At 44.7% G+C, this 23,029-nt stretch overlaps 1 protein-coding gene across 1 annotated transcript in view; it reads right to left on the bottom strand.

Annotated features, from left to right (window-relative positions):
- SKIC3 (SKI3 subunit of superkiller complex) overlaps positions 1-23,029 on the bottom strand; it is a 249,004-nt gene that overhangs the window by 88,877 nt on the left and 137,098 nt on the right. Inside the window, exons 32-35 of the mRNA XM_082272834.1 lie at positions 20,066-20,138; positions 18,036-18,089; positions 17,837-17,948; positions 1,757-1,885 (exon numbers count right to left, since the gene is read on the bottom strand). Of these exons, the coding sequence (XP_082128960.1) occupies positions 1,757-1,885; positions 17,837-17,948; positions 18,036-18,089; positions 20,066-20,138 (368 nt within the window). The remainder of the gene's footprint in view (positions 1-1,756; positions 1,886-17,836; positions 17,949-18,035; positions 18,090-20,065; positions 20,139-23,029) is intronic.

Raw genomic sequence — 23,029 nt, forward strand, 5'->3', positions numbered from 1 at the left:
GGGCGTACACATAGCCTGCTAAACGCTCGATGGCGGGCTGGGATTCCATAAGGCCCTCTGTCCTGGATCACCAGGACGACCAGTCCGACTCCCAGCTCCGCAAACGCTGTAGTCTTCCGAAGATCCGACTAAGCGCAGGAACAAATAAAAAGCTAGTAGTGGTAGAGAAAAAACACTTAGCATAAAATAAAAGTAATACATCAGAAGAAGGCTGAGACTGTAGCCCCAGCACAGGGAGAGCCTATCTTACTCCTTAACTAGGCAGAAGACAAACTGAGTTGGGATGACTGATAGCAGGGGGGTATTGGACCAGTGGGACAGCCCCCATAGGTGTGTCTATGTAGATTACTTTGTTTTTAACAAGTCTTATGCCTAGCTTGCTCCTATGGATAAGAGGTCAATCCCCATTGGTGAAGACTGAATGAGTGGGCGGCGACTGTCAGAGGACGTAAGAGAAATGCAGAATATGTACTGGAGAGATGTATGAAATAAATATGCAGAATATGCATGTACTGGAGAGATGAAGGAACTAATAATGCAGAATATGCATGTACAGGAAAGATGTATAAAATAAATAAGCAGAGTATGTACTGCAGAGATGTATAAAATAAATATACAGAATATGTGCTGGAGAGATGTATGAAAAAAATATGCATAATATTCATGTACTAGAGAGATGTATAAAATAAATATGCATAATTTGTACTGGAGAGATACATAAAATAAATATGCAGAATATGCATGTACTGAAGAGATGTACGAAATAAATATGCAGAATATGTACTGAATATACGTATGAAATAAATATGCAGAATATGTACTGGAAATACGTATGAAATAAATATGCAGAAAATGTACTGGAAATACGTATGAAATAAATATGCAGAATATGTACTGGAAATACGTATGAAATAAATATGCAGAATATGTACTGGAAATACGTATGAAATAAATATGCAGAATATGTACTGGAAATACGTATGAAATAAATATGCAGAATATGTACTGGATATACGTATGAAATAAATATGCAGAATATGTACTGGAAATACGTATGAAATAAATATGCAGAAAATGTACTGGAAATACGTATGAAATAAATATGCAGAATATGGATGTACTATAGAGATGTATGAACTAATAATGCAGAATATACATGTACTGGAGAGATGTAGGAAATAAGAATGCAGAATATACATGTACTGGAGAGATGTACAAAATAAATATGCAGAATATGTACTGGAGATACGTATTAAAATAAATATGCAGAATATGTACTGGAGATACGTATTAAAATAAATATGCAGAATATGAACTGGAGATACGTATTCAAATAAATATGCAGAATATGTACTAGAGATACGTATTCAAATAAATATGCAGAATATGTACTGGAGATATGTATGAAATAAATATGCAGAATATGTACTGGAGAAATGTATAAAATAATACAGAATATGCGTGTACTAGAGAGAAGTATGAAATAGGTTTTTACTTGTTTATACATTTACTAAGCTACAGACAGCACAGCAATGTTACATCAATGTAGGATATTTTCGTTTCTGAACAGGTATGAGTACTTTACCACTGTTTAAAAAATGCAATTTGTCGATATTTCAACAAAGGCAAAAATAATGATTTCTTCTGTACGGTCGCTGTTCCTTTGAAGGACATACTACTATGCAAAGCTAAGATAGATGTATAGTTGCTAGCATAATTTCTGTTGAAAGATGCTTCTGTCATGCTGGGTACTTACTCTTGGATTTCACAGATGCTAAAAATGTCATATTGAGTTCAGGGTCTTTGGCTTGTACTTTATTGAGGTACGAAGCTGTATACTCCACTTGACAGGCGGCCATTAATCCAGCCCAAACTGCTGGATTATCTGCAAAATAAATAAATAAAAAATATATATATTTCCCCAAAATGTTATTTAAAACAGTCTGGATAGGTACACATTACAAACAGATTAAACTGCACTAAAATATAAGCCCCTGTGAGCTACATTCAGTGTGTAAAAAGCAGGCCATGGTGAGCCAAGTCACATATCTGAATAACAACTGACTGGTTCCAGGGTTTATATATAAAGATGATAAAAGCTGCACGCCTGTAAAATGAAACCTAAAATAGCATAGGACATAAGCTGGCAGTTCAAGACTGTGTGAGCTGTTAGAGATTTGTTGAATTGCTCCAGGCTGTCTTCTGGGAGCCCACCTTATGGTTAGCTACAAATAGAAATAATAAATCTGTAGTATATACACTAGAGGGCAGTAGAGCAACACATTACAACATAACAGAACCCAATCCACAGAAACCAGCAAAACTATCTTCACTGAGCAGAACGCAGACACTGCTAAACCATAGCATCCATTTAACATGTAGGATTTGTACATGTGTGAGGTATAAGTGTATCAAAACCCAATAAATGCAAAGCTAGTATATTGCAGCTTTCCAGTTCTTAGATATGGTGGCTGCATTTGTTTTTACTCTGTTTGCACCTGGGGATCCTGCCAGTAATGGAATGCAACTTTGCCAGATTTGGGCAGTAACTGTTTTAGGACTAGAAAACACCCCATAATAGAGGCAGAGGTGTTGTGTAGTTCACAGAGAGAACTGGGAACAATGCTTATTGAGAACAGAGGCAGGGAATACAGAAAGGTATCAGCTCACATGATTTCTGCCAGGATCAATATATATTTTTGCACTTACAGAATCAACAATTACAAGGGTGTATTATACAGACCCAAATGGAGCACAAGAGAGAAGTTCGTTGTTAGGGTTTACATACACTGTAATACCAAAGAAGGCCATTTTCTCTTTATTTCAGCTTATTCTTCCAGTTTCATGTACAGTAATTCCTACATTGTGATGTTTTTTTTTTTGTAAGGTAAAACTGCATTATGAAATTTTGCAAACATGGATGACACACATTGGCTTTGGGATCCTGCAGTAAAACATTTCCTGCCTAGAGTGACAACACTTACTTGCTGTACTGAATCTATGGAGTAGTATTGTCACCTTAGAACAGGAAGTGTTTAGTGGCTACAGATCCCCTCCCCCTCTTCCCCATAACATGGGGAGTGTTTTGTAGTTCACATAGAATGCTGGAGCAGAAGACTGCAGAGAGCATCAGACTTCTGGCAGGATCTACAGATTTTTGGGAATTTATTAAACAGATATAACAAAATATTTTCAATGATAAATTTAACAAACCAATAGGAAGAACATTAGAGAAATCAAGAGTTAAAGGTTATATACACTTTTTTTTGCTGTGTACACTACAGGGAAGGGTTAGAACCTCTGCCAGATTGCGTTATATGTGTCCCTGTTGTACAAATTACTCCCAACATCCTGTGTCCCAGTACCACAACAGTAGGTGATGTTTGGAGTTTTACTTTACAAAATCTGCCTATTTTTCTGTCCTGCGATACAGTATTAACTTGCTGCTGCCTGTGTAACAAATATGCAAGGTGGCAATAAATTGAGCTTTAACACACACATTGCACATATCCATCGCTGGGCGGTCAATGTTTCTGTGCTGAAAGTGCGCTCCCAGTAAAAGACAGCTCTCAGTCTGGACTAAAGATCGGTAGCCAGGGGGGACAGGCTCTTGATCATGTGACCCATGTGAGAGCCAATCACAGTGGTCACATGATCGCCAATCCCCCCCCTTTTACAAAGGGCCATTAGGGTAGGTGGAAAAGGGACAAAATACGTTTAAGGTGTGTTCAGGATGCCTAAAACTCCAGGCAAAAAGCTAAATGCACAGATGAAACACATTTAGGTTTAACCTTTTCACCTGCTGAATTGTAATTCTATACAGCCAGTTTTGATGATTTACATACTTTCAGCTCTGTACAGCTAGACAGGTATCACATTAGGCAAATTATCTTCATGTTTCTATATCCAAAAGTGCGGCTCAACAATAATGTGATAAAAAGGACAAATTGTGCAACAAATTAGTGAAATTCCAAAAGTTTAGCAATTTAGATTCCAGTGTCGCCTCCCCCCCTTAAACCTCTCCTTACTGGAGAATGAATTGGCACCATCTCCTCTATTCAGTGCACTGACCCCAGAAGTAGTACTGTTTACCCATCTCCTCTATCCAGTGCACTGACCCCAGAAGTAGTACTGTTTACCCATCTCCTCTATCCAGTGCACTGACCCCAGAAGTAGTACTGTTTACCTATCTCCTCTATCCAGTGCACTGACCCCAGAAGTAGTACTGTTTACCCATCTCCTCTATCCAGTGCACTGACCCCAGAAGTAGTACTGTTTACCCATCTCCTCTATCCAGTGCACTGACCCCAGAAGTAGTACTGTTTACCCATCTCATCTATCCAGTGCACTGACCCCAGAAGTAGTACTGTTTACCCATCTCCTCTATCCAGTGCACTGACCCCAGAAGTAGTACTGTTTACCCATCTCCTCTATCCAGTGCACTGACCCCAGAAGTAGTACTGTTTAACCAGAAAACAAAACCAAAACAAGAAGTAGAAAAAACCCAACACAGAACCAAAGGCACAGAGTCACATGGGCTGTATAAAATATCCTTGATCCCACAGTACCATGCTGCTAGCAATCCACTGGAGAGATGGACATAGTAAAAAATACAAAGCCTCTATGCTGCGCACTGGCAAACCAGTGTTGTCCAAGTATATACAGTGTGTATATATATATATATATATATATATATATATATATATATATATATATATTATATACACACACACACACACACTATATACAGTATCTCACAAAAGTGAGTACACCCCTCACATTTTTGTAAATATTTTATTATATCTTTTTATGTGACAACACTGAAGAAATTACACTTTGCTACAATGTAAAGTAATGAGTGTACAGCTTGTATAACAGTGTAAATTTGCTGTCCCCTCAAAATAACTCAACACACAGCCATAAATGTCTAAATCGCTGGCAACAAAAGTGAGTACAACCCATAAGTGAAAATGTCAAAATTGAGCCCGGTTAGCCATTTTCCCTGGTGTCATGTGACTCGTTAGGTCTCAGGTGTGAATGGGGAGCAGGTGTGTTAAATTTGGTGTTATCGCTCTCACTCTCTCATACTGGTCACTGGAAGTTCAACATGGCACCTCATGGCAAAGAACTCTCTGAGGATCTGAAAAAAAGAATTATTGCTCTACATAAAGATGGCCTAGGCCAGCGATGGCCAACCTATGGGCCACGTGCCACAGCTGGTACGCAGAGCCCTCTCTGTGGGCACGCGAGCTAAGTCACAGGATTACTACTCGGGTCACATGACCTCTAACCAGGCCACCTGTGACTGGTCTGCTGAGACAGAGATGGGTGGATTCAAAACCCTGGGAGTATGCATTCTGTTGATCGCAGGTGGAGGGAGATCCTTTGCCATGTCCTTCGGGCCTGGAGCTTCACTACAGCTGATCCCAATCACCGCACTCAGCTGATGGTCATCATATAATGGGAGGGTGGGGGAGATGGGGTAGTGCTGTGCTCGGTGGAGTGCGTGCGCTGGTAATGGCTCTATGGTTTAAGGAGATTTACCATGTAAAGTGCTGGGTGTCACTGCTGCCCCTGGGGGTTAAGAGGGAGGTGCACAGGAAAAAAGGGAGGGGGCACTGCACCTGCCGGGGACACCTAGAGGGGCCATTACTGTAGCCGATGGTGTGTGATCTCCTCCAAGGGATCGAACATATAGTGGGGTGAGGGGAGTCCTGTCCTCCCCCCTTTGGACGCAGTCACATGACCTCTGGCATGCCGCTCTGTACACCTGTTGCAGTTTGGGCACTTGGGCTCAAAAAGGTTCGCCATCACTGGCCTAGGCTATAGGAAGATTGCCAAGACCCTGAAACTAAGCTGCAGCACAGTGGCCAAGACCATACAGCAGTTTAACAGGTTCCACTCAGAACAGGCCTCACCATGGTCGACCAAAGAAGTTGAGTGCACGTGCGCAGCGTCATATCCAGAGGTTGTCTTTTGGAAATAGTTGTATAAGTGCTGCCAGCATTGCTGCAGAGGTTGAAGGGGTCGGGGTCAGCCTGTCAGTGCTCAGACCATACGCCCCACACTGCATTAAATTAGTCTGCATGGCTTTCGTCCCAGAAGGAACCCTATTGTAAAGATGATGCACAAGAAAGCCTGCAAACAGTTTGCTGAGGACAAGAAAACTAAGGGCATGGATTACTGGAACCACGTCCTGTGGTCTGATGAGACCAAGATGAACTTATTTGGTTAAGATGGTGTCAAGCGTGTGTGGGGCAGCAACCAGGTGAGGAGTACAAAGACAAGTGTGTCTTGCCTACAGTCAAGCATGGTGGTGGGAGTGTCATGGTCTGAGGCTGCATGAGTGCTGCCAGCACTGGGGAGCTACAGTTCATTGAGGGAACTATGAATGCCAACATGTACTGTGACATACTGAAGCAGAGCATGATCCCCTCCCTTCAGAGGGCAGTATTCCAACATTCTAAAGAAGCTGAGGGTAAAGGTGATGGACTGGCCAAGCATGTTGCCAGACCTAAACTGTTCTGAGCATCTGTGGGGCATCCTCAAACGGAAGGTGGAAGAGCGCAAGGTCTCGAACATCCACCAGTTCTGTGATGTCATCATAGAGGAGTGAAAAATAATTCCAATGGCAACCTGTGAAGCTTTGGTGAACTCCATGCCCAAGAGGATTAAGGCAGCGCTGGAAAATGATGATGGCCACACAAAATATTGACACTTTGGGCACCATTTTAAAATTTTTACTTAGGGGTGTACTCAGTTTTGTTGCCAGCGGTTTAGACATTAATGGCTGTGTGTTGACTTATTTTGAGGGGACAGCAGTGATGTCACATGAAAAGATATAATAAAATATTTACAAAAATGTAAGGGGTCTACTCACTTTTGTGAGATACTGTATTATATATATATATATATATATATATATATATATATATATATATATATATATATTTTGACTCCGGGGCTGAATAAAACTGGATTTTTGACTTACCGTAAAATCCTTTTCTCTTAAGCTCATTGACAGACGCAGACTTCTTGATTAATATCAGTAGGGATATACTGCCCCCTACAGGAGTAGGACACTAGGCAGGAAAAAGTTCTGGCCACACCTATGGGCAGTCCCAGGGGGTATATCCTCTCTCTCCCTGCTATAGGATGTCAGTTATGTAACAAAGCAGTGTCAGAGAATTCAACCCAACCCAACTCAAAATAGAGGGGGCGGGTCCTGCGTCTGTCAATGAGCTTAAGAGAAAAGGATTTTACGGTAAGTCAAAAATCCAGTTTTCTCTGTCGCTCATTGACAGACGCAGACTTCTTGATTAATATCAGTAGGGACGTCCCAAAGCAGTGCCACAAATGAGGGGTGGTATAACAGAAATAAAAATCCAATCCAGAAGGCCCAACCGGAGCCAACCAGAAGCATCGAGGACTCATCGAACAAAGGGATGAGACCCAACTGAAAAAAACAAAAACCCCAGAGGTAGACCAACGGTCCCCTCAAACAGCGGCCTGCAAAACCTTGCGGCCAAAAGAGGCATCCGCTGATGCCAGCACATCAACTTTATAAAATTTTGTAAAGGTATGAACCGACGACCAGGTAGCCGCCTTGCAAACCTGAAGCACCGACGCCTGATGGCGGAAGGCCCAGGAAGCACTAAGCGCCCGAGTGGAGTGCGCCTTAACAGGGAACGGAGGAACCTGACCCTTAATAGAATAAGCCTGTACCACCGTCTGTCTGATCCATCTGGAGATAGTCGCGGCAGACGCAGGCAACCCCTTTCTAGGGCCATCCGTGATCACAAAAAGTGAATCAGCCTTACGAAAAGAGTCAGTAGTAGCCAAGTACACCCTCATCGCCCGAACCACATCCAAGGAGTGTAACGCAAACTCCCGAGGATGACTGGGCTTAGGACACAGGGAAGGCAATACAATATCCTCATTTAAATGAAACTCTGAAATCACCTTAGGAAGGAAGGATGGATTCGGACGAAGAACCACCTTATCCCTATGAACCACCAGATATGGGGAACGACAGGACAATGCGACCAGTTCCGACACCCTGCGTGCAGAAGTGATAGCCACCAAAAAAGGCCACCTTCTGGGATAAGGTAAGCAAGGGAATCTCCCCAATATTTTCAAAGGGAGGTTTCTGGAGAAACGACAACACCAAATTAAGATCCCAGGGCGGCAAGGGCGCGCGCACCGGAGGAGCCAGGTGCCGCACCCACTGGATGAAACTCCGCACCAAGGAATGAGTAGCCAGTGGCCTCTGGAAGAAGATTGCCAATGCTGAGACCTGACCCTTGATAGTGCTCAAGGCCAGCTTCTGCTCAACCCCCGTTGCAGAAAGGCCAATATCCGAGCCACCGAGTAAGAACGCGGAGGAAACCCAAGGGATTCACACCACGCAATATAAGACTTCCATGTGCGATGATAGACCTTTCTGGAAGTCACTTTCCTCGCTTTAATCAGGGTAGGGATAACTGAAGCAGACAAGCCCCTGTCCTTCAGCACCTGGCTCTCAACAGCCAAGCCGTAAAAGCCAGTGATCGTAAAGCAGGATGGACAATCGGTCCCTGAGACAGCGGCTCTTCCCTGAGAGGAAGTCGCCAAGGAGCGTCTGCGACCAGCCTGACCAAGACGGCATATTAGGCCCGATGAGGTCAATCCGAAGTAACAAGGATGACTGGAATTCCCTCCGCCTCTATCCTGCGAAGAAGTTTCGGTGACAACTTGGGAGGAGGAAAGGCATACAGCAGCTGGTACTGCCCCCACAGAGTATTCAATGCGTCTGCGGCGTCCGCCAGAGGATCGCGGGCGCGGCTACAACCCTCTGCACCTTTCTGTTGAGCCGAGATGCCAACAGATCCACGTCTGGGGTGCCTCAATGAAGGTACAACTGGTGAAACACCTCTGTCTGAAGAGGCCATTCCCCTTGATCCAGGGTCTGACGGCTGAGAAAGTCCGCCTGTCAATTTTCCACACCCAGAACGTGAACTGCAGACAGAGCCGGAACAAACTGTTCCGACCAAAACATGCCGGCCACTTCCACGGCCGCTAGAACACTCTTGGTGTCCCCTTGATGGTTGACATAGGCCACGGCCGTGGCATTGTCCGACTGAATCCGAACCGAGCAGCCCTGAAGATGCTCGGTCCGGTGAACCAGGCAAAACCTGATCGCTTTCAGTTCCCACACATTTATCGATAACCTGGATACTTTCGGAAAAAAGGGCTTCCCCTGACTGAGCATCGGAGACCGAGGCCCCCAAACCAGAAACTACCTGGTCTGCTTGCTTAGCCGGATCCGATTGTCCAGGAAATCGGAATTCCAGTTCCATTTGAGAAGAATCTCCTTTTGGAGAGTCCGCGTATGACACCGAGCCTGCGGAGACTCCGCACAGAAGAGGAGGTCGTCCAGGTAGCCCAGGACCGATATGCCCCGCTGCCGCAACAACGCCAGGACTGGGGCCCAAACTTTTGTGAAAACACGGAAAGCAGAGGCGAGACCAAAGGGTAACGCCACAAACTGATAATGGTCCGCTCCCACCGCAAAGCGCAGATATCGCTGGTGTCCTGCGTAAATGGGAACGTGAAGATAGGCACCCTCTATGGGTGCCATTTGCATCCAGTGCTGCACTGCCCCCAACAGAGGCATTAGGCGATTCGGGGACAGTCGCATATTGGAAGAGAAGAACCGCACTGGTAGAAGCGATCGCAACTCGATCTTGTGTTCTGCCAGTATGACCTCGTGAACCCATTTGTCTTGAATACTTTAGAGCCACGGGTCCGGGAACCGGCGAAGACACCCCCCACCCTTGATCTGGGTGGGGGCGCACCTTCAGGCTGAAGCGGTCTTATCCTCAGGTCTGGAAGGATCGTATTTTTGCTTACCAGACCAGGGTCTCTTGAAACCCCCAGGGGGGCTTTAGAGGGCTTCGCCTTGTTGCCCGCCCCGGAAGAGCGAAAAAATTTCTTGTGAGCTGTAAAGGAAGGTCCCTGTCTGCGACGAGGTTCCTTACCCTTATTAGCCTGTGGTAGAAAGGTGCTCTTGCCCGCAGTGAGATCCTTAATAATCTCATCCAAGGTAGCACCAAACAGGTGATCCCCCTGAAAGGGGAGATCAGTCAATGCTTTTTTGGAAGCCTGATCCGCCGACCAGCACTTTAACCATAGCATGCGCCGGAGGACCACCGCTGAGATCGACACACGCCCCAGCAATGGGGCAGCGTCCAGTGCGGCGTCACAAACAAACTGTAGCCCCTGCACTATTTGCTCCAGCAACTCTGGCACGGCAGGAGGGAGACTTCTCCCCTCCAGGTCATGGCGTAATAGCTTGGCCCATTCCGTCAATGTCTGTGAAACCAGAGCAATGGTAAACACTGGCCTTAAGGCCGACCATGCCAAGGAGAATATGGAACGGGACACAGATTCCGCCCTACGGTCAACTGGATCCCGAAAGGACGGGGAATCCTCCACCGGGATAACCGTGGCCTCATTTAGTCTGGAAACCGGCGGATCCACCGCAGGTGGCACCGTCCATTTTTTAAGGAGGGACTCTTCAAACGGGTAGCGCCTAGCAATCCGTTTAGGCATCCCAGGGGGTCGTTTTGGATGGGCCCACTCATCTTTAATATCATCAAAGCATTTGGGAAAGGGAAACACCTTTTCCACCTTGGAGGGCTTGCGAGTGCCAAAGGCAACTTCCGTCTGAACTGCATCCACTGATGAAACCTCCAGTTTTAGGGTCTCCCGGACTGACATAATCAGTGCGTTCACCAGTGCCTTGTCCCGTGCTATGGCAGAGGCAGGAAGATCATCCTCACTGTCAGAGGAGCGTGGGACATCAACCCTAAAGGAGGAACCCACAGCAGCAGCGACCGGCTCAGGATCAGAGTCTGAGGCATCAGAAAAGACAGGGGTAGGCGGGGGTCGTTTTTTAGCCCCCCCATCCCTGACAGGCCACCTCCACCCGGGACACAAATGACTCCAGGACCGCCGAAAGCGCATCAATGGTGAGTGGAGAATCGGAGGGCCCTGCGGCCACCTCAAGGGGATCAGATGGGGACTCATGTGCAGCAGGGTCCATGGCAACGCCAGGGGATTCTGTCAGCAAAAAATGACAAAATTGCAAAAACAAAAAAAACTTTTTTTTTTTTTAAAAAGAATCCCTCAGTGCTACAGCGCTTCTCAGTGGTCACGTGCTCGAGACCCCCGCAGAGAGACCCCCAAAAGGCTCACCACATGATGCACCAGAGTTCAAAACAGGACTGCTCTCAGCGCTGTCTATCTGACAGGAAGTCCTTGTGGAGTGATTTTCCTGGGTCTAGGGAGGGGCTCCGCCCCCTTACACGCCCTCAGTAACTCCTACAGCTGCTCAGCTCTCAAGCCAGACGAGCTGGGTGTACCAAGATGGCCGCCGCCATGCAGAGGACATGAAGGCTACAACAAAATGGCGGCCCGCGAAAAAATGGCGGCCTTGTGCGGTCCGCAGTGCAAACAGGGGACCCCCGTGTGCCTACCCTACGGATCGATCGGTAGATGGGCCTGAAAGCACAGGTATTAACCCCCCCGCTCAATCGTTTTTAGGGCAACACCGGCGGCGCCCCCCACCGCCCCCATATGTGGCCTGTAACCCACTAGTGAGGGGGACAGATAGGTGGGGGTGCGTAACAGGACAGAGGGGAACCCGGAATCATGAGGGTCCGACCATCCCGGGGAGGGGCCCGCGTTTACCCCAAAACCCCATCAGGGGGAGAGGGGGAACATTCTACTCACCATACCGGAACAGGCGGGCGCCAACTCCTGACAGAACCCCTCTCCACCGAGGTGGGGGGGCTATCGGCCAACACGGACGCCACGACTCAGATTCAGACTGGTCGTAGGCGACCTGGCGAGACGTTTAACACGCGGGGCCAGTCCCCGCTCAGTGGGACTATGTCGCGGCCGACCCAGCGCGGAGCTAGGGCCTGCACGCGCTCGTAGGCTGGCTGGGGTGACCACTGGATCTCAACATCCAGCCCGTCGCCCAGATCCAGCATAATTGCTTGAAGATCTCACAGGAACAACTGGAGAAAAAAAGTTACCTAAAAAAAAAAGATTTATCTAAAAAAGTTTGCCAGGACCAGAGATCCCAGCAAGGAACTTAGGTCCTTACTCCTGACTAGGCAGAAAAAAACTGACATCCTATAGCAGGGAGAGAGAGGATATACCCCCTGGGACTGCCCATAGGTGTGGCCAGAACTTTTTCCTGCCTAGTGTCCTACTCCTGTAGGGGGCAGTATATCCCTACTGATATTAATCAAGAAGTCTGCGTCTGTTAACCGCTTCCATACAGAGCAGTTTGACACCCTTCCTGCCCAGACCAATTTTCAGCTTTCAGCACTCTCACACTTTGAATGACAATTGCTCAGTCATGCTACACTGTAACCAAACAAAATATTTATCATTTTTTTCACACAAATAGAGCTTTCTTTTGGTGGTATTTGATCACAACTGGGGTTTTTTTTTTTCGTGATATATGCAAAAAAAGAGCAAAAATTTTGAAAAAAAAACACTTTTTTTTAGTTTCAATTATGAAATTTTGCAAAAAATAAATTTTTCTTCATACATTTGGGCCAAAATGTATACTGCTACATGTCTCTGGTAAAATTAACCCAAATTAGTGTATATTATTTAGTCTGTGTGAAAGTTATTGAGTCTAGAAGCTATGGTACCAATTACTGAAAATTGATCACACCAGATGTACTGACTGCCTATCTCCTTTCTTGAGGCCCTGAAATGTCAGGACAGTACAAATACCGACCAAATGACCCCTTTTTGTAAAGTAGACAGTCCAAGGTATTTAGTAAGAGGCATGGTGAGTTTTTTGAAGTTGTAATTTTTTCCCACAATTCTTGGGAAAATGAAGAAAAAAATTTTTTTTTCTTTTTTTTCCCACAAAGTTGTCAATTTATAAGCTATTTCTAACACATAGCATGTACACAGCAAAAATTACACCCAAAAATACATTCTGCTACTCCTTCCGAGTATGGCGATACCACATGTGTGAGACTTTTACACAGCCTGGCCACAAAAAGAGACTCCACGTCCAAGAAGCACATTCAGGCGTTCTAGGAGCATAAATACACATAAAACTTTCTTACTACCTATCACACTTTTCAAGGCCCTAGAGCACCAATACAATGGAAAAGTCCACAAAATGACCCCATTTTGGAAAGCAAACACTCCAACGTATATTCTACGAGGCATTATGGGTCGTTTGAACATATTTTTTTCCACAGGTTTTTGGAAAATGTGGGAATAAAATGAAAACTTTTTTTTTTTTTACACAAAGTTGTCAATTTATAGGATATTCCTAACACATAGCATGTACACAGCAAAAATGACACCCCAAAATACATTCTGCCACTCCTCCTGAGTATGGCAATACCACATGTGTGAGACTTTTTCACAGCCTAGCCATATAGAGGGGCCTAACATCCAAGGAGCATCATCATGCATCCTAGCCACTTGCCTAGGCCTATTTTTGACATTTGGTGTTTACAAGCTAAAATCAGTTGTTTTGCTAGAAAACTGCTTAGAACCCCCAAACATTATATATTTTTTTTTAGCAGAGACCCTAGAGAATAAAATGGAGATTATTGCAATATTTTTTATCACACCGTATTTGCGTAGCGGTCTTCCAAACGCAATTTTTTTGGAAAAAATTCACTTTTTTTAATTAAAAAATAAGAAACCAGTAAAGTTAGCCCAATTTTTTTCCACAATGTGAAAGATAATGTTACGCCGAGTAAATAGATACCCAACATGCCATGTTTCAAAATTGCGCACGCTCACGGAATGGTGACAAACTTTGGTACTTAAAAATCCCCATAGGCGACAATTTAAAAATTTCTACAGGTTGCCATCTTTGAGTTACAGAGGAGGTCTAGGGCTCAAATTATTCCCCTTGCTCTGACGATCGCGCCGATACCTCACATGTGTGGTTTGAACACTGTTTACATATGTGGGCGGGGTTTCTGTATGCATTCGCTTCTGCGCGCGAGCTAACAGGGACAGGGCGCTTTAATTTTTTTTTTTTTTACTATTTATTATTTTTTATTTTTACACCGTTTAAAAAAAAAAAAATTGATCATTTTTATTTCTATTAAAAGAAATGTAAATATTCCTCGTAATAGAAATAGGCACGACAGGACCTCTTTTTTGTGAGATCTGGGGTCAAAAAGTCCTCAGATCTCACAAGTACACTAAAAGATAGAAAAAAATAAAAATAAAAATAATTATAATATAAAATGAAAAAAAAAAAAAAAAAAGGACCTTTAAACCGGTTGCTAGGCAACAACATTTTCCGTAGCTCCGGTCCTCCAAGACCATAGAGTCAAGTGAGGGCAAGCTTGCCCTCACTCGACATCCTGTCTGTGAGGATTCGGGACCGGATCGTTTTCCCCGCTGCCGGCGGGTCCGGTAAGCGAGGAAAAGGACAGGAACGCGTCGGGAGGGGGGGGGGGGCGCCTCTTCCGCCATCCCGGAAGGGTGATCCCACGGCGAATCCGCCGCTGGGACCACCCTTATCGGAAAGCCAACCGTCCACCGTTTAAAAAAATACCAGGGTTATGGCAGCTCTCTGCTGCCATAACACCGGTATTTAGGTTTAAATGGAGGACGTATATAAACCTTTTTGGACTTGGACATGGTGGCTGTATGAAGGGTGACAGGTACTCGGGTACTTTGTTGGGCAGGTGACAGGTACTCTGGTACTGATGAGCAGGTGGCAGGTACTCGGGTACTCCGATAGGCAGGTGACAGGTACTCGGGTACTCTGATGGGCAGGTGACAGGCAGGTGATAGGTACTGATGAGTAGTACTCACTGACTGATAGGTGATACTGTACTGATGGGTACTGATGATCAGTACTGATACGTGATAGGTACTGATGAGTACTGATGAGTAGTGATGGGTACTGATGAGCAGGCGGCAAGTACTTGGGTACTTCAGGCGTCAGGTACTCTGATGAGCAGGTGGAAGGTACTCGGGTACTCTGATGGGTAGGTGACAGGTACTCAGGTACTCTGATGACGGGTACTCCGTTGACAGGTACTCAAAGTACCCGAGTACCTGGCATCAGAGTACCCGAGTACCTGGCATCAGAGTACCCGAGTACCTGTCATCAGAGTACCCGAGTACCCGTCATCAGAGTACCCGAGTACCTGTCATCAGAGTACCCGAGTACCTGTCATCAGAGTACCCGAGTACCCGTCATCAGAGTACCCGAGTACCCGTCATCAGAGTACCCGAGTACCCGTCATCAGAGTACTCGAGTACCCGTCATCAGAGTACTCGAGTACCCGTCATCAGAGTACCCGAGTACCTGTCATCAGAGTACCCGAGTACCCGTCATCAGAGTACCCGAGTACCTGTCATCAGAGTACCCGAGTACCCGTCAGAGTACCCGAGTACCTGTCATCAGAGTACCCGAGTACCTGTCATCAGAGTACCCGAATACCTGTCACCAGCCCATCAGAGTACCCAAGTACCTGTCATCTGAGTACCTGATGGGCTGGTGACAGGTACTCGGGTACTTTGATGGGCTAGTGACAGGTGCTCTTTATTGGGGGGGGGGGGGCAATCAGTGTGTTTAGGGTGCACTGTAGTTGGTAACTAGCTGTTACCACAATCTCCTCCTCACACAGGATCAGTGTGTGAGGAGGAGAACACGGTGACAGCTAGTTACCGTGTTCTCTGTTGACATTTGTGACCGGCTGTGATTGGACACAGCCGGTCACGTAGTAAAGAGCCAATTTCATTGGCTCTTTACCTAGATCGGGGATCGACTCTGTCCGAGGGACGAGCCTCGTCCCCGATCGCTGCTCTGCGCGCCCCCGGGGGCGCGCATTGCAGAGAGAACGAGCGGCTCGTGCTGGAGCCACTCATGTGATCGGCTGTGATTGACACAACCGATCACGTGGTAAACAGCCAATTTCTATTGGCTGTTTACCTTGATCAGGGATGGGCTATGTCCGAGGGACGAGCCTCATCCCTGATCGCGCCGCTGCGCGCCGCCGGGGGCGCGCAGTAGCAGCTAGAACGGGCCGACGTCATATGACGGCGGCCCGGATCTAGACAACCACTTTGCCGACGTCATTTTACATGACTCGGTATGGAAGTGGTTAATGAGCGACAGAGAAAAATGGATGCCACACTTTTCAGATATTTGTAAAAGAATTTTGAAAACCATTTATCATTTTCCTTCCACTTCACAATTATGTGATACTTTTGTTCGTCAATCACATAAAATATATACTGTATGTGTTTTTGGTTGTAACATGACAAAATGTGGAAAATTTTAAGGGGTATGAATACTTCTTCAAGGCACTAAACCGCTGGCAACAAAAGTGAGTACCCCCCTAACTGAAAATGTCTAAATTGGGTCCAAAGTGTCAATATTTTGTGTGCCCACCATTATTTTCCAGCACTGCCTTAACCCTCTTTGGCATGGAGTTCACCAGAGTGTCACAGATTGCCATTGGAGTTCCACTCCTCCATGAAGATATCACAGAGCTGGTGGATGTTGGAGACCTTGCGCTCTCCACCTTCTGTTTGAAGATGCCCTACAGATGCTCAATAGGGTTTAGGTCTAAAGACATGCTTGGCCAGTTCATCACCCTTACCCTCAGCTTCTTTAGCAAGACAGTGGTCGTCTTGAAGGCATGTTTGGGGTCGTTATCATGTTGGAATACTGCCCTCTGAAGGGAGGGGATCATGCTCTGCTTCAGTATGTCTCAGTACATGTTGGCATTTATGGTTCCCTCAATGAACTGTAGCTCCCCAGTGCCGGCAGCACTCATGCAGCCCCAGACCATGAAACTCCCACCACCATGCTTGACTGTAGGCAAGACACACTCGTCTTTGTACTCCTCACCTGGTTGCCGCCAAACACGTTTGACACCATCTGAACCAAATAAGTTTATCTTGGTCTCATCAGACCACAGGACATGGTTCCAGTAATCTATGTCCTTAGTCTGCTTGTCTTCAGCAAACTGTTTGCGGGCTTTCTTGTGCATCATCTTTAGAAGAGGCTTCCTTCTTGGACGACAGACATGCAGACCATTTTAATGCAGTGTGCAGCGTATGGTCTGAGCACTGACAGGCTGACCCCCCACTCCTTCAACCTCTGCAGCAATGCTGGTAGCACTGATGCATCTACTTCCCAAAAGACAGCCTCTGGATAGGATGCTGAGCACGTGTACTCTTCTTTGGTCGACCATGGTGAGGCCTGTTCTGTGTGGAACCTGTTAAACCGCTGTATGGTCTTGGCCACCATGCTGCAGCTCAGTTTCAAGGTCTTGGCAATCTTCTTATAACCTAGACCATCTTTATGTAAAGTTACAATTTTTTTTTCAGATCCTCAAGAGAGTTCTTTGCCATGGGGTGCCATGTTGAACCTCCAGTGACCAGTATGAAAGAGTGAGAGCGATAACACCAAATTTAACACACCTGCTCCCCATTCACACCTGAGACCTTGTAACACTAACGAGTCACATGACACTGGGGAGGGAAAATGGCTAATTGAGCCCAATTTGACATTTTCCCTTAGCAGTGAACTTACTTTTGTTGCCAGCAGTTTCGTGGCTGTACAATACATGTCTGATACTAATCTTCTTGGAAGCAAGTCCTATTTATCAACCATCTATTCTTTCACCATTGCTATATATGTATATTTGGACAGCCCCCCTTTTGCCAGTGCGCAGCATAATACAGTTAGTAGCAGAGTATTTCAACAGAACAACTTAAAACAAATACAATAATATCAGACTTGAATACAGCATAATGATAGTACCTGGAAAGAAACGTGCAGCTCTTTGCAAGGACTTCAAAGCATTTTGCTTCTCATTGTCACAGGTCAGAGTCCCCGCTGCTAATTCATTCACTGCAGTGTACAGCAGAGATTTCTGGAGAAAAGAGAAATGCATCAATTTTCACTTATTCGTAAAGTTTTTTTTCCAAAAAAATATATATTTATGTATAAGCAAGCAAACCTTTGCTTGACTTTGGCTTAGGATCTGAGCCACAATGCCTGCGACTGCACCACCCTAAAAACAAGAAGGGTAGGTGTTAGTATTCTGAAGTCATGCAGTAACACATATCAAATATATTTCCTGTATGCATAAAAAGATGAAAGAAGAAAGAAATGTAGGCTAACACAGTAACCACAATAAGCTACGTGACTTATGAAAACCTGCTTTTTTGACGAAATGCTATACAACACAGTGGGGTTGATTTATTAAAACTAGCAAATAAAAATATGGTGCAGATGTGCATGGTAGTCAATCAGCTTTTAACTTCTGCTTGTTCAATTAAGGTTTGACAAAAAAAAAAAAACTGGACGCTGATTGGTTTCTATGCAGAGCTACACAAAATTTTGCACTCTCCACGTTTAGTAAAGCAACCCAAGTGTGATCTACTATTCATCTCGTCTCTGGGGGCAGATTAAGACCGCAAGTGAGCACAACTCAATATTCCAAATTCTGCTCAGCCACAAACACAAAAGACAATATTGAGAATACACTAACTGTAATAACCACTACCATACAGTAGAGGGAGCATTGTGATTTCTTTTTTATATTACTGCTATAACAGACTACAATAGAACGTATATTTATGTCACTTAGGAGTTCAGAGGAACATTTTCCTGATTTTATTCACCATAATTAATTCAAACAAATGACTCACACTGCAAAACTGTGATATGCAAGCAGAGTAGGTTGGTAATGGGAAATCTAAACCGCACCAGAAAGTAAAAATTCAGAGGATAACTATCCCCACAATTCACATTAGATATGGATTATTAATGTAGCTCCAATCAAAGCTAACTGTATTTCACCATAGGAGCCCATCACCGTCAAACTTTCATTTGCCAAATGACGCTTTTCAGTATCAATTGAAAAGAATTGGTGGTCTATAGAATTGCAGACAGTTCTTATTTGAAACACATTATTAAAGCGGAGTTCCACCCATTTTTAATAGGTTGGAATACATAGCTGTATGTAATCCCCTTTAAAACGGCTTTTACCAATGGAAACTTTTTTTTTTTTTTTTGCTAGTAAATACCTTAATTTCGGCTTTATTCCTCCTCTCCTCACTTCCTGGTCCGATCGGCGATTATGTCATTCGGCGATCCGCAGTGTCTGCTGGGATGTATTCAATTCCAGAAATCTCACAGTAGCTGTATCTGTACTGAGCCGTGCCTGCCCCGCCTCCTCTCATTGAGTTGCATTGTATGAATGTATTAAGGCCGTTCTCTGCCCCGCCTCCTCTCATTGAGTTGTATTGCAATACAACTCAATGAGAGGAGGCGGGGCGGAGGCGGGGCAGAGAACAGCCTTAATACATTCATACAATGCAACTCAATGAGAGGAGGCGGGGCGGAGGCGGGGCAGAGAACAGCCTTAATACATTCATACAATGCAACTCAATGAGAGGAGGTGGGGCGCAGGCGGGGCAGGCACGGCTCAGTACAGATACAGCTACTGCGAGATTTCTGGAATAGAATACATCCCAGCAGACACTGCGGATCGCCGAATGACGTCATCGCCGATCGGACCAGGAAGTGAGGAGAGGAGGAATAAAGCCGAAGTTAAGGTATTTACTAGCAAAAAAAAAAAAAAAAAAAAAAAAAAAGTTTCCATTGGTAAAAGCCATTTTAAAGGGGATTACATAGATCTAAAGTTCCAAAAATGGGTGGAACTCCACTTTAAGAACCCATTATCATTTCACTGGCACCCAGACCTGCAATGTCAGTTTTCACTTGTATCATCACAGATGAAACTTAGTATCAGGCCAGGTACAGAGATGTTCTTGGCTTGGTGGATGTAATTATAAGTTCGTTGGACTTTAATCAGGAAGAGTCAGAAAAAACTAACAAATTCATGCTGGAAAGCCATTTTTAACAAACCACTCTATGCCAGATAAAAATCTGCTGTTCCATTCAAACACGCTGGATTGGAACAAATTATACGGTCGTAAAACATGACTGCTGTCCACACAGATCTGCAGGTCAACTGTTTACCTTGCCATTATTCGGAGTGTATTGGGGAACCAGCCTTGACAGAAGAGTCCATAGCTCTGGATTGCCTGGATGGCTGAACAGATAAAAAGGAAAATACCAAATATTCGTGACTGACATGGTTGATAGGGACAGTTAATAATTATAACAGCAGTAGCTCAACAAAACAGCTATCCGGTATAGAGAACATTATTTTTTTTTTTATCAAGTTGTTGTTGGTAAAGTTTTTCTTTAACTGGTATTCTGCTCACTCAATACCAGCTCACATCATCGGGTTATCTGTTCCCATGTAGTGTTGCTGTGCCATTGTACCGCTTTGCAGTCATTGCACCCATGTGTAGTAACAGTCATCTCACGTCACTGTCACAATACATCCCAATGTCACACTCATACACACAATATACCCACACATACAGTACATAAATTGATAAATGGTATGTACACATAATGGTAAACATAATTTACCACTTGTTTATAATTTACTATGCCTGGACAAGGGCTGGGAGGTGACAAATTTACCCAAACAGTCCGTCTGCTGCTGGATTCTCTGAGCAGCAGGATATGTACCATACAAGGATCCCAACTTTCCTCCCCTGCTCCTTTATAGTTAATTGGAGCTTGAAAGGGCTGTGAACCACATTTTTCTGAAAACTTATAGGAATTTCAGAAAATGATGGTGATTTACTTTTTTTCATAGATTTACCTTAAGGATATTTTGGGAGCTACCATTGCTGACTTGTTTAAGAAGGTGCATGCTCAAAATAATTCACAGAGCATATATTCCTCTGTCCCCAGTGCGGAGAAGCCAGACCCAATCTGCTACACAGGTTCTGGTCATGCTGCATAATCACCTCATTTTGGGATCAAGTTGAAATGTATGCAGCTACTATCACTGGCCGTTCCCCAACCAAGGATATCTTTCAACTGGTATTTGGAGATCTGGCTCTTCCTACCCACGCCTCTCAAAACTCCACCCTGCCGCCCACTTTAACAGGGCATGGTTGGCAACTTGCTTCATGATTGCCAGACAAACCATTCTTAAACACTGGACATCCTCAAACATACTGGAAGTTAAACAGGACCTTTTCTGACTCCTTTGCAAGGAAAAATTGGATACTGAACATTCCTCAGCTGCCCCATTACCCTGCTTTCTCCACAAATGGATGCCTTTCATCAACATCACTCAATTCCCTCTCAGTTAGCACCCGCCTCCCCATCTTCCCTGGAAATGGAGACCAAAACTCTCTGATAGGTACTGATTGCCTGACGTCAGCCTCATTTCATCACTATCAGCTGCCACACCTACTGGATGTTCGGACTGTGCTATTGCCATCCTCCGCAGACTTTTCCCCTCTCTACCCCTCCCCTCTCATCCCTAGGAGTCCCTCCGCAGTGCCCAGTTCTTGTTATCTATTGTCGCAGAAGTCAACCATCTACCCTCCATTTGCAGACTTTCGGTTGTTCTCTACTGACAACACTTACCTTGCATGTTAACCGGTTTAGGTGTATCCTGTTATGTTTACCAACTTTCTACTTGTTGTATTTCCTCTGTGAAAGTACTCTAACCTGTTTGTTTTGAAAACTTTCAATAAAAATTTATATTAAAAAAAAAGAGGGTGCATGTGTAACAACACCCCAAGTACGAAAGGGGTTACAGTTGTCTAGGATAATCCGCTCCCGAACACCAGGACAGCTATCGACCACTCCAATCCTCCATACATGAAGCCCATACAAATAATCCCCCCCCCCCCCCCCCCCAAGAACGAGGCAAGGCTCCGTATTGAGGTCAAGTGAGAATAACTCTCTTCTTCTCCTTTATTGAAAGAAACACAGGATTTATATACACTTTGAGAATACCACATGAACAATGACTCTGTCATTGTAATTACATCCCTTAGTAGACAGCCGGGTGAGCTCGTTAACATACTTATCAAAAGTCTCCGACCCAATTAACATACTGTCCTATTTTAGACAAAAGCACTTAATCAGTAGACATTCTTTAGGAGGGGCTGCTGGAAACAACCCCCCCCCCCCTCTCTGCAGCGAATACACATTGATTAGCAGACATGGTGTCTCTCATAGTTCCTGGACGCCCAAATTAGGAGTTGCACTTCCTGTGCCTTACAGTGTATAGGAATAAGATAGATCTCCATATTTCCTGAGAAATATTGGTAATGCATATTACTGTCCCATTTGAAGTAGTCCAAACCATATTCTCAGTGTACACCACCCTCCCGTTCACCCTACATCCATAAAAGATGCAGGGTGACTTAAACATAAAAAAGCCACACAAGGCTGGACATGGTGCCTCCCAACCTCTTTAAAGGAATTTGGGGTCCACAAACCCCATGCCCAAAGTGACTCCTGTCACAGCATGTTCTTGAGCTGTCATTATGATCTTTCAGTACTCAGAGTACTGAAACAAGCATATGTATACTAGATGTCCTAAGATATGCAATACACACAATTTCTCCAAGACACTGACATACCATATATTGAATGAAAGAGAAGAATGATAGCCATAGAAATGCATATTCATGAACAAGTTCTAACTGGCAGATAATATATTTCTAATCTGACACTCAGATGTGATTTTTCAACTACATGTACAGGAGTTGGTCACTTCTTGGATTGTTATATCTCCTGGACTCCAAAGGTAAGACTTCTCCTATATTTTCTGGCCACATATCAGGGAATTGCAACCATTGTTTTCTAAATATGTCCTGCTGCATTCTAATGTAAAATACATAAAAAATGAGCAGGTAATGCGAGACCAGCTTGTAGCAGGCACTAACTGGAAAATGCAGAAATTTTGCAACCAGGTTCCCTGAGAGATATACCAAACTTTTAAGGTAGTTTACTACTCCAGGAGTTTTGGGTGGACTGACACTTCAATGAAAATGAGAGGGGATAACAAATACCTTGCATAAATTTTGGCACATGAACTTTGAACTGTACAATTTACCC

Source organism: Pelophylax lessonae, assembly GCF_965119305.1.
Source record: "Pelophylax lessonae genome assembly, chromosome: 1".
Classification (NCBI taxonomy): domain Eukaryota; kingdom Metazoa; phylum Chordata; class Amphibia; order Anura; family Ranidae; genus Pelophylax; species Pelophylax lessonae.